The sequence below is a fragment of the Melopsittacus undulatus genome, chromosome 5, assembly GCF_012275295.1.
Source record: "Melopsittacus undulatus isolate bMelUnd1 chromosome 5, bMelUnd1.mat.Z, whole genome shotgun sequence".
NCBI classification, from domain to species: domain Eukaryota; kingdom Metazoa; phylum Chordata; class Aves; order Psittaciformes; family Psittaculidae; genus Melopsittacus; species Melopsittacus undulatus.
Window position 1 is genome coordinate 77,513,028 of NC_047531.1, and position 12,778 is coordinate 77,525,805.

The 12,778-nt window shown below is 41.5% G+C and overlaps 1 protein-coding gene across 4 annotated transcripts in view; it reads left to right on the forward strand.

Annotated features, from left to right (window-relative positions):
- DUSP16 (dual specificity phosphatase 16) overlaps positions 1–12,778 on the forward strand; it is a 65,844-nt gene that overhangs the window by 43,264 nt on the left and 9,802 nt on the right. For all 4 annotated transcript variants that reach the window (XM_005147981.3, XM_034062917.1, XM_034062918.1 and 1 more), the window contains one exon: positions 7,152–7,315. In XM_005147981.3, coding sequence (XP_005148038.1) covers positions 7,152–7,315 — 164 coding nt within the window. The remainder of the gene's footprint in view (positions 1–7,151; positions 7,316–12,778) is intronic.

The window sequence follows — 12,778 nt, forward strand, 5'->3', positions numbered from 1 at the left end:
AGAAGAGTGAAAAAAGAAGTGCTAAACATGAATGTAGTCCACCGCGTACCGTTGATGAATACAGAAGGGTGGCAAGGCTTACGTAAAATTGCAGGGTCTAAATACTGTATTGTAAAGGTAGTTGAAAATTTTCATGCTTTTTTGTTCTTCTTTTCCTTTAAAAAGGGATACCAATATAATATCTATTAGTGTATGGTTAAATAAAATGATGAATAATCAGTGCCCTTAATGAAGAAGCAAATGCGGGGTTTAACAAAGGTGCTGAAATAGTCTGTCAGATCTACAAGCTTCAAAGTCTCCTTCTTGCAGTGCTTTCCGAGTACATGCATGTAGTCTTTGCTTTTTGACTCATCACTTGGGTCTTAGATCTTTTCCACTCCCTGCTTTAAAATAATTGAGTTTGATGCTGAGTTAACAGTGATGAACTGGCAGACAATTAGGTCTTGTGGGAAAAGGAAGGAAGTTGCTTAAAGCCTGTTTTCAAGAACTTACTGAAGAAAAACCAATTTCTCCCTTTGGCTTTTTCTGAACAGTCAGAATCCAAAGCGGGGAGGAAAAGGAGCAGTATCTGCTTTGAATGGCGTTTAAAAGAAATGCCAAAGTTTGCTCTGTTACCAGTGTGTGTTGTACTTGTGCTTCTCCAGCAGACTTCATGACCTGTGAAAAACGGACACATTCACTGTCTTCCATCAGGAGCTCAAGGCAGGATCTTTGTGCATCCGTGTGAGGCACATGGGAGCTGCACAGCCAGCTGGATCTGCAGAGATGTCGCAGGGTTTTCTTAGCCTGAAGTTTTAGGGAAGGCACACTTGTAGGAGTTGCCATGTTGTCTGTCTCTCTGCTATTACCCACAAATGATGTTTAAGCTTGTTGGCCAACTTCAATAACGTTTGACAAAAGGAGTAATTAAATGAAAAAAATAATGGAGGTTCTTGTAAGCCCTATGGAAGTGAGCACTGGTGCAATGCAGAGTCCCCAGTCAGTGTTTCTCCCTGAAAAAGCAGTTTTGGGTTGAGCTGAGCTGATTGTGGATTTGCTGCTGGGGCCAAGCAACAATCCTGTGTGCCCCCAGCAATTCAGGAAGGGCCATTGGGAGCTCAGGCTGCAATAGCTCCCAATGAGATGGGCACCGATGACAGGTGGGTTTCTTTGGTTCTGCAGCCCCTCAAATTGCTTGGGTGAAAAACTGTTTGCTTAGGGCCAAAGTGGAAAGCTGCTCTTCTGGTCTTTAGAATCAGTCTTCATTAGCTGGAGAAGGTGGCAAAAACCATCTCAATTACCAACCTCTTCTCTTCTTCCTCTGCCTCAGCTTTGCTGACAGGATCTGATGGTGGAAAGGGGTTGCTGGGGTTCTCCTTCAAGCTTTAGCTGACAGGCTCATAGGAAACCCATGAAGTGATGTGAACACCTATTTTTTTCCTGCAAAGTCATGTTTTGTGACTGCCTTTACAAAAAAGTAGTAAGAAATCCTCCCAGAACAAACACAGTGTAAGCTTGTTGGCTGTTCTTTACAGTTAGAATACATGTAGGCATGGAGCTTTTGTGCTTGCAGGAGTTGTCTCCATACTTGGGCAGTTACATAGAAAAACCAAGTTACACTTAGCAGGAAGATCCCTGTTTTCACATTTCCCTTTCACTGCAGAATTGTGGGCATGTCAGCACTTCAGTTTCATGCGTAACCTTACTCCACCTTCCCTCTGAAGTATAGTCAGGGCTCTGCTGCTTTCTATGCCTTGTCAGTATGCCCTTACCTGATTAGCAGGAGCAGCTATCTCTAGATGATTAAGGATGAAACTTCTGGTGCAGATCTCTGCAAACACTTGAGGATAGATGGAAAGGAATTACAGAATTGTCTGCTTCAACAGTCAAAGCCATGTTAGATATTAGGATTGCTTTGTGATTGATTTTTTTGTATGTTCGAAATACATGCAAGTTGAGGCATAGGATGAATGGGTGAGGGAACATCTGTGCTGCATTTGGGATGCATGCAAAGGAAAGGCTTATGTGTGGATGTTGCTGAAGCAGGCCTGTTTGGCTAACATAACCACTGGTAATTACAACCAGCCAACAGCCTGGTTACTGTACTGTGGCATGTAAGCATTGGTGAGCTGCTCAAGGTGAACTTTAAAAGCTCTAGAAGGAGAAAATGGAATCTTCCTCTTGTTCCAGCACACTGTAGAAAAGAAACATGCTTGGGAGAGGTGGAGGGCAGCAGAGCAAAGGGGGTACTGGGCTGGTGGATGGGGAGGTGTGCAGAGTAGATGCAAGTATCCATCTGCTCAGTAACAGATGAAGTTTCACTGGACCAGCCATGATATCCTAAAGCCAAAGCTGAGTAACCTCTGTGTGAGGAAGAGATTCCTGTTGATGTGAATGAGGAACAATGCATTTTGAAAACTGAATTTTCAATAGATGGGATTTTCTGCTTATTTTTTTTGCTCTTCCCCATGCCAAATCAGTGTCACAAGTGCTTGGGCTACTGTAAGCAAAGAAAAATGCTTTCAGTTTTAAATTCAGAATTAGTATGTGTTCTGTGAATTTGTCTTGTCCAGTTTTGGTTACAGCCCTGAGTTGTTTGACCCATTGGAAGAAAAGATAAAGACAGGGAAGACGAAGAGGGAACAGCCTAAAGCTGTGCCAGGGGAGGTTTAGACTGGATATTAGGAACTATTTCTTCCCCAAAGGGTGCTCAGGCATTGGAACAGGCTGCCCAGGGCAGTGGTGGAGTCACCATCCCTGGAAGTGTTCACAAACCCCGTAGGTGAGGCCCTCAGTGACATGGGTTAGTGCTGGCCTTGGCAGTGCTGGGGTAATGGTTGGACTTGATGATCTTAAAGCTCTTTTCCAACACAGTTGATTGTATGATTCTAAGAGAAACCAGCTTAATGTGGAATGAGTATAGGAAATATCCACCATTTCCTCCTCCCCCAGTTTTCTGTCCTATTATGATGTCATTTAACTGGAATTGTTTTATTGAGTATTGGGAAAACCAGTAAAACATTATCTGCACTTTACAACTCTGTATTAAGTGTTCAAATCAAGACTGTAGGGCTTAACTGGCCTCTTGCAAAACTTCATAGCGGTTTACAGGACTACTGTCCCTGCAACTACAGCATACCAGCTGGCACCGCTGCGGGATGCTCCTGGTCTGTTTCCATAACACATAACAGGTAAATGCTTATGGTTCTCAATAGTTATTCTTCTGTATGAATTTAGGATTTGTCTCTGATGGTAGTTAAACTAAGTAGCCATAAGGATCTGGATGGGTTCCATTCCCTCAGTGAAAGGTAGCTCTTCTTAAATCAGTAAAATCAATAAGATTTGTCTGGCTATCATTTGTTGCCACCTGATCCCATCTTCTCTCTCTCTCCTCTTCCTGCTGCTGGCAGTTAGTTGGGAGTTTTATTTAAATGAGGATTTACGCAGTGAATCCATAAGAAGGAATAACTTACTGTGGAATTTTGCTGAAACTTTTTCATCCCTTCTGGGTTTGGCCCTATTTTGTTTCCTGAGTTGGCTGAGACTGGAGCTGAAACTTAATGATCATACCTTTACAATTACAATCCTAGTTAGGAAACACTAGTGTCTTGATCAAAGGGAAGTCTGTAGTCACCACTTCGCAGAACCATAGCAACAGGGTAATTGAAGAGTTCACTGGATCTTGCCAAATTTCTGCTAATCTATGTGGAGGTTTCTAAGTAAGAAATGCAGGCTTTGCTGTAAAGACCTAGGAGGTGTTGGGTTGTCTGCTACACACACAAGGGCTCAGGCTGCAAAACCGCCGACAGCTTTTGGCACCTTAACATGGTTTTGTAGAAACTCCTGTGTGAGTCGCAGCCGCAAGAGGTGAACGGAACAAGTCAGCGCTGGAACGGGTATGGTGCTGCTGTTCATTAAATGTGCTGCAGCCACTCAGACTTAACATAAAACTGAAACCATTTCACTGGTCTGTTCAGTTTAACAGGTTACATAAGCAAGAGCTCGGGGCAGTTACAGAACTTCGATGCAGCATCTAAAATTAGAGCAGAATTTAATGAACTGATTTTTGTCTCAGAAACATAAAGGACAATGAGCTGAACATCACAATTTACCACTGCTACTTGTGACATCTTTTGCCTTCCTGTTGGAAAAATACATTGCATGATAAAATCTGAAATAATTTCTGTCTCATATTGCTTTAATTTGCTCCCATAATGATGCAAGTTATCATCCACAAAGACATTTTTCTTCAAACCTGGGTAGGGGCTATTACTCCTGTAAGGCAGACGTAGCTACTTGCTACCAGCCAGAGGATAGAGTCGTGACAGAAGCAACCACCTATTTAAAACTGAAGAAGGAAGAGATGCACTCTGTTGCTCATTGACCATCAAGGTTTTCAGATGTGATGGAACTATTGCATGAGTGGTGGTGAAAGAGTTTTCCATTTAATCCATTGACATCAGAAGAAGTACAGTGAAAAACTTCAAGCCTCCAGGGAGGCAGGAGAGATCTTTTTAAACGCATTTTTGAGCAAAATTTTATTGTTATATGTATAATACAGAAATGTTTCTTTGTTTCCTCCTTCCTCTGTCCATAACATTCAAATAGACAAGAAGTGGTTTCACCCTGTTGAATGTGACAAGAGCTGTTTCAGCTCAGCTTCCTCAACAAGAATGCAGAAGACCTGAATGGCTCATAGCCATTTAGGAGAGAGTATTTTGGAGTTACTTGTCAGTCATCCATTTCCAGGGCACAATTATGTTTACCAAAGACCTCAGTGAAACTTTATTAAGGCAGTAGCTCTGTTAATGACCTGTAGATTTTTTTCCCGTCAGTTTCAACATTTCTTGCTATTGATTTGTTAGTTACAGAGCCTGGAGTAGTGGTGGGATAAAGGATGTTATTTAGAAACTAGCTCCAGAAGAAAAGTGTATTTTCTCTTCCTAAAACAAACTGCACAGTGCTGTCAGTGGCTGTATTCCAACTGAGGTAGGTTACGAGAAGAAATTTGCCTTGATGTAAATGTCGTTCTCAAATTGTGGAATTTGAAACTAAACCCATCCCATCTTTCTGTCAAGGCCCAATTTTCTGTTCTGTAGACTAAATTAGTTTTCCAAATGTTTAAAGTTCACTTACTGAAGATGTTCTGCTTCATTTACAGCAGAAGTGTACAGGCAGTCTGGATGCTTAAAGCACTTCTCCCGTGAGAGGTTCCTCTAGCAGACTGTGCACAGACTTCAGCTCTGGGGACTCATGGGGGCCTAATTTGTGTGAGACATAGAGACACATGAAATAAATACCTTTGAAAGGATGAATGTCCCAGAGCAAGTGTTGAAGCATCTGATCTTGAATCGCTTCAGATTTGCCTTGACAGAGCCCTAGAATAAAAATGAAATTAAGAAGTTGCTCCTTACACTGATGATGACAGAGCATGAGGTCTGCCTCCCAAAATCTGAGGGGTTTTACGTATTAGCTTCTTGCTTGGTTTCTTGTTGCAGTGTTCATACCAAAGTGAGACCAGTCCATAGGTAGTTGGGAAGAATCTTGGTTTTGGTTGTGGTAGAACTTTGCCCATGTCGTCTTCTGCAAAGAAAGCACAGATGTAAAATCTTCTTCTTGCTTGTGCAACTTCTTTGGAAAGAGGAAGGGTCACTTCTCTCCATCAGAGAGGATCCAGAAAGCAGTCAACAATCTTCCCACGAAATAAAGAATAAGCAAATGAAAGCAAAGAACAGTATTTGATTTATTCCCCCAAACTCTCTTGGAACTGCTGGACACCCCATCTTACATTACATTTTATCCAAGAGGCATATAATGCCTGTAAATTCAAGGATTTCTTCCTGTAACAAAGGGGGAAACATTATGCTATATGGAAAAAAATGTGAAAGAATTTCTTGGGAAACTCCTCCTGTCATTCGATTGGTATGTTGAAAAAGTGACACCTGTGCTCCTCAACAGGGAGGTTGTAAAGCAAGGAGGAGGAATCCCAGCTACTATGAATAGAAAACATGAGAGCCAGACCTTTATTGTGCCCATTGTCTGGGCTCCTCCATTTTGGGGTATGGCTCTGTGATGGGCAGTGCCTAGCTGAGCATCCCCCTGCCCATCCCATACAGGCCAACCTCACCCTCATAGTCTCATGATGAGCATTGGCACTGTTGGCTAAAGTAACTTACCTAACAAAATAAACAAGTTTTGGGTTGGGTTTTGTTCGTTTGGGCTTTGTTTGGATTTTTTTCTTGTTGGGGGGGGGGGTATAATTTTTTATTAAGTCAGGAGCATGAACAGGAATCACTGTTCATAAAACTTGTTCTGAAATCTGCTTCTTGGCTTTTTTGTTGATCAGGTAGAACGGGCTGTTGCGCACACGGCTGTTGCGCACACGGCTGTTGCGCACACGGCTGTTGTGCACACGGCTGTTGCGCACACTGCTGTTACCTTGAGGTTTTTCTACATTATTAATGGTGCAGATTTTAAAATCCAAAGAGCAGGCATAATTCAGGCAATGGTAATGCAAACCTTGACAAAACATTATGTTATCTTATTCTTGAATAATTTTAATTCATGTCTTCAAATAGTAATAATAGCAAACATAGCATTTGGCAGATCTAACAAGCTAATGCCTCAATTCTTTGATGAGAAACAGGTGCCTCATTCTGAACGGGTTATAATTACCCTTTCTTCAGTTAAAATTCCACTTGTTTCTATGGTTTGATTTGAGGAAATAGCTGAGGACTTTGACTGTGGTTTGCGACTTTCACCCTTACTGTTTGGTTGTTAAATGGTGAAAAACAGTCAAGAAAAGCCTGTAACGTATGGATTTAAGCAGCAAGATGAAGTAGGAGAATGAGCTGAGCTTGGGGTTTAGCTACGCTTGGAAAAAGCTGGCTAGCTTTTGTGAGAACGTATTAGTCAGTTTTTGCTAGAGGTAGTATGACTAGTAATGACTAGTAAAAGTCATTGCTAGAGGTTTCTTCAGGTTTGTTTTCTAAGTGTAGGTAAGTCCAGTTAGACCGCAGTTAGTAGCACAGATGTATAATGCAGCCCTTGTGATGGGCAGGAAGCTGGGAGCTACCCAAGCAAAAATGAAATGGAGCTGCTTTACCAGAACTGGTATAGGCACCAATGCCTACAGTATTGCATGTAAATTATACACACTGTTCCTCTCACAGGTGGATTTGCTGAGTTCTCCAGCTCTTTTCCTGGTCTCTGTGAAGGAAAATCCACGCTCATCCCCACTTGCATTTCTCAACCCTGCCTACCTGTCTCCAACAATGGCCCAACCAGAATCCTGCCTCATCTCTATCTTGGGTGTCAGCGAGATGTTCTCAACAAGGTGAGTGTTCTTGCTGTCACGTTGTTTACTTAGACACATATATAATCGTCATGTGTCTTTGTCCATGCTGCTGTGATGCTGCATCATTACAGCTGTGAAAGATTTAAAATAGCTATAGGTAACAGCTGTCTGTGCCTAAGACATGGAAAGCTATGTGAGAACTAAGGATAAACAGACCATGTAATTAATCCACGTGTCATGTAACATGAAACTTGGTCTCCTTTCTTCATCTTGGAGAAGATTATATAGTATCTTCATCCTCAGTTACCTATCAGCCAATAGCAAACTATCAAATCTGCCATTACAGCAGGTCAGGTACTTCATGTGTATAGCTCTGATGGGTTTGTTTTGGCAGGTCTTGAATGTTAACACAATTATATTAATGGTTACAGCAGGACAAAGGAAGATTGTCTTGTTTTTAGTATTTCCTTCAAGTGCTGGAAAAAATAGCGCTTATGTATCATGAATTGTATAATGAGGTACTACTGCAAACAAATCTGTGTGCAGCTAATAAAATGTTCAGACCTGGACAATCAGTGGGGTCATTTAAAATGAATTTTTATGGTAGCACTGAACTAAGAAACTTGTAGTGTTTCTAAATACACATGCATTTAATAATTTCTGTTCCTGAAGAACAGCCCAGGATATTTTGATATACTTAAAATAGTTGGCAAAGTCATTAAATACAGCACTTGTAGGGTGCTGGAATATCAGATGTCTGAAAGATCTTGTCTCAGGTTGCTTCAGGTCTATGTTCCTATGTATATCCACAGATGTTTGCCTCTGTGAGGAGACCAACTCATGCTGCTTACAATCTGCATCTTGGGTTCCTTAATAAGGGCATTTTTACTCCTTCTGCTGCATGTGCCCTCTTCCCTCCCATATTTTCTGCCAGTCTATTCATTAGTTGAATCTCCAACAGCCTTTATAAGCTGGTATTAAATACATGGATGGGGGAGAGGGAAGAAGTGCTTCATCCTAACATATTGCCTTAATTATGTGCAGGCTTGTGTGTATGGTTTTTATCTGTGTATAAAGCTTAAGACAGGAACTATCCTAATAGTCCTGTAATTGGATCAAATTAATATACTTTGACCATTATCGTATTTTTCACTGGTTTCTTCTCCTTTCACTCCATCCCAAGTCTGTCCATTAATAGGCTATTTTGAGTTTTCACAATTGTTTTAAGGGGATTTTTGACACACAAGCAATTATGTAGAAGGTAATTATGCTTTAATAGAGTGCACAGAAAAATCTTTCATATGGAGGATAGCCAGCAGCCTTTGTATTTACTTTGTCCTGTAAGGTCATCTGACTGCCAGGTAGCAAGTCTGCAATTCAAACTTGGTTTGCTTATGATGGATGTCAAAGCAGCTTATTACTTTTCTAACCACAGAGGTAATTTGTGGTCCCCAGACAAAATACAGCAGGAACTAATTAATCTAAAAAATAAAGCAAAATCCTTCTTTCGGTGGTAGAGTATTAGAAAGATGCTTTTATGCTGTTTGTTTCAATGTGTGAATGGCAAGTGCTATCCTAGGTCACAGTGGGAGTGAAGGGGGAACTTGTTCTCCTCTAGGGCCATGGGTGCCCTACTTCAATTAGGATGTGACTGGAACTCCACTGCTGTGACTCTTAAGTGGTGAATAATCCCAGAGAGATGAAAGAAGCTGTTCCCTTTCCTTGCACTGAATTGGTGCTGATGAATAGGTGTTGGGCACAGGCACAGTATGTGTGCCTCACCAGGAAAGGAATCCAAGTGGTGGCAGCAGTAAGGAGTTTCATTAGAGGGCTGGAGGAGGCTAAAACTGCTACTGGTGAGCCCTGAGTGTGTCAGAGTCATCTATGGGAAGAGTTCAGACCTGGTGGTGGCTCTTTTGCCTGTTAATCTACAATATTGATATTATTTCAGCATGTGTCAAGGGATACAGCTGCAGATACTTCAGAATTAATACAAAACCCCACAGGAGTTGGTCTGGTTTGTACTTCCTCACGTATCCTTGGCAGTTATGATCCAGGATTACTTTGTTTCCCATTTTGTATGGAAAACCACAAAAAAAACAGCATACAATCCACAGTAAGTTCTTACTGTCTGGCATCATCCTTGACAGCCCTTTGGAAGTTCTTCCATTGACGACTAAAATACCTCTTAGATGTCCTACCCAGTTTAGGACAAATACAGAGCTTCTGATTTCAGGTCTGCTTGGGGTTTGTACCTTTTTTCTCTGAACAAACACAGGCAATGCTTTAGTCTGAGCAGTCACTTGTTCACTGCACTGAAGTAGCCCTTAGTGTCGGTAGATTTATCTTGCCTCTTGAGTTTCAGTGACTGCCCTTGGAAAATTCAAAATAGCTTCCTTCTTCAATACTGGTAACTTCATTAACCCAAAGAAGCTGTGAGAACAACTTACGATTTGTGGCTCTTAGAATCCACGCGAGTTTTCCCAGCTCTCGGCACCCTTCAATTTCCTAGGCTTAATCAGTTTCTTGGTTCAACTAACATTTAGCAATAGCTAGGCATGTTAGAAGTATGAACAGCAGATCTCTGCTGCTCTCCCTTCAACACACCTTGCTCCTGGGGAAGCATGGACCCTATGAAGAGGTGTTGGGGAGAGCAAGGAGGGTGATTCTTTCTTACTACACCAAGTGCCCAGAAATACCAGTACATGGTGAGAAAGCTGGGAAGTGAAGGAAGTTCAAAAGAGGGGAGCAAGAAGCAAGGGTAAGTAGCCAAGTTCTGTCTCTGTTAGGACAGTCCAGGAGATGATGTGGTTTAATGGCCTTGCTCTGGTTTAATGGCCTTGCTGGTTTGTTGGCTACTGGGAACAAGCTTTATGGTAAGGTTAGAATATGAGGGGGTTGTACTCATGTCCAGATCAAAAAACCAAACCAAACAAAAAGCCTTAAGAAATGTAGTAAGATTCCCAAAACTCTTAAGATGTCATTGACTACATTGACCTTATTTTTGCCTTCAGATCCTATCTGTGAGTTCCCATGATTCCTTCCATTGACCAGACATACGATTTCTCTAAAATTGTCTCACAAATATCTACAGAAAGAACTCATAATCTGCACCCCAGTTAAAGCTGATGATTCAAAGATGTGAATTTTCAGCATGTTTTATCAGGATGAGCTTATCCTTTCGGAATCTTCGTAAACTTATCTATGAGTGCAGACACAGCAAAATGCTCGTCTTGTTGCAGGACAGTCTGCATTCAGGACTTTTTTGCCATTAATACCTCTAATAAAGCAGATAGTGCTTTATTTATGAAGGATATGCAAACACAAATGCTTGCTTTGCGTCCTTTAGCAAAATCAGTGTTTACTTCAGAAAAGCCTTTGGAGATTTTCTTACTTTTGCTTTACTGATTTCTGTCTATGTGGTTAATTCTGAAAATAGTCATTTATTTGCAGTGTTGAAATACTAAAAACTTCATAAAAGTTCCTCATAAATGTTCCAACAGAGAAGTTTCTTCCAGGCTCTGGATCTCAGTGTGATATATGGTGATTATTTCAGTGTGATGTATAGCTGGTATCTCAAGAGGGTGTTTACTGTTACAGATCATTGTTGCTCTTTGTGAAAGAGAGACAAGCTAAATTCTAACCTACATGGGAGTGACAGTTTCCTTACTGAAAGCGAGTGTAATAGAAGAATTCTGCGTTGTGGTTACGGGCATGAATGAGCCTCCTACGTACATCTCATGTTTTGTACCAGCATTTAAACTGTAAAACTTTCTGCTTTGCTGCTTACATAACTACTTCTTTTCTTCCAGACCTGGATTTTATTTCCTGGAGCAAAATAACATTTTAGGGTGCCATTAATTTTCGGATTAAACTAGTCATAAAATGTAAATAAACTGACAAAAGAGCATTTACCTTCTTTTCACAAAGTTGTTAGTATTAGGATTTCTGGATCTTCCCCTCATCATAATTCACTTCTTCCTCTTGGGTGCCTTACAATGAGGGTACTGTTATGGTTATTACATTGGAGCGTGTTGCACAGGGTATGATTGATACTTTAGAACAGAAGGAAGCATAACTTCTTTCTTTAGCCTTGGTCTCAAAGACAAGCACTAACACATTTTGGGTGTTTGTTTGGCTCGGAGATTTCAGACTTGGCATCTGCAGCCTTCTTATTCCCATTTGAATAATCGATTCCACATCAAAAACCTTGCATAACTGTGGAAGTGTGATGGTTGGCCTGTGCAGCCCACCAGTGCTTATGCTTTAAGAGAAATAATGAGATTTTCAATTCTTCTTCTGAATTCATGAGCCTCCCCTTAGTGGTACATTCATTACCTCACTCCTTTATATATGGTAATGTTCATGACCTGACCCTGCATGTACTTTTGGACCTGCTGTTCCAGTTGCTCCTCACTCACCTTCGAGCAGCAACAGCAGCAGGTGAGCTGGTTTGGGGGAAGTGTGTCACCACAGTGATCTAAAGCAGGTATTTATTTCACAGAAGTTAAGGCTGAAGAGCTTGGGATCCTAGAAGGGGAAAGCTGTGTAGCCCAGGACAATGAGGCAGAGATGCCTCATTGGGGTCTCCCTCACACACCTAAGGTATTGCAGATCTAGTGGGACCTAGCCCCTTGTGGCTAGAATCCATTCCCAATACCTTCCCTCTATGGATAATTTCAAATATTCCCCTACTTCCTTACAGAGCCCTACTTTTAAACTTGTAGGTCTGTTGGTGTATGAGAGCTAAATGTAGTAGAGGAAGGGGCAACAAGGTTGGCTATGAAAGGCAGTCAGGGCTAAAGGACGCTTGGTGATTGCACTGGGGAGATGTGAAAGAAGGGGGAAACCTGTGATATACTGGAAGTCACTGTCATCATTGAGAAGCTGAGCTTCACTGGGAGCGTGACCTAGGAAACCAGCAGGGTAAGAAGCAGTGAGGCTGAGAACTTGCTTTGACACACCTAGCCCTTCTATTTTATTTTACCACTGATGCCAGTTCTATTTCTGATGAGTTGCTTTGGGGGTGCCCACACCTTCAGGTACTTCTGAATGTGCTGACCTGAGGGGCTTTGGATGAAAGCTTGGAGGAGCTGCTAATTTTGCTCCAGGCAACAAGACACAGCTCACTAGCAGGAATTCATGTAAATTCTCTGCTTATGACCATTACTAGTTGGGCTTCATGCTCTTTCCTCTGCAGATGACTGTTGTAGATTCCCTTCTCCCCTTCGTTCTCATTGAACATTTAATTCATACGTGCATACACGTGTGTGTGTACATCGCTTCTGTATATATACCATAACATAGGTGTTGTGTACTCAACATCACATGCTATTCAGGCTGCTCTGATATGAACAAGATGGATTTCTGTCTTTTCAGCTAATTAGCCATATTCCCGTTTCTCCTCACCAAAGTATCTTTATGCTTGCAGAAAAATACATATGGGGAAGAAGAGACCATTTCTTGACTATATTTTCATACTGGTAGATCTCCATTTGAAAT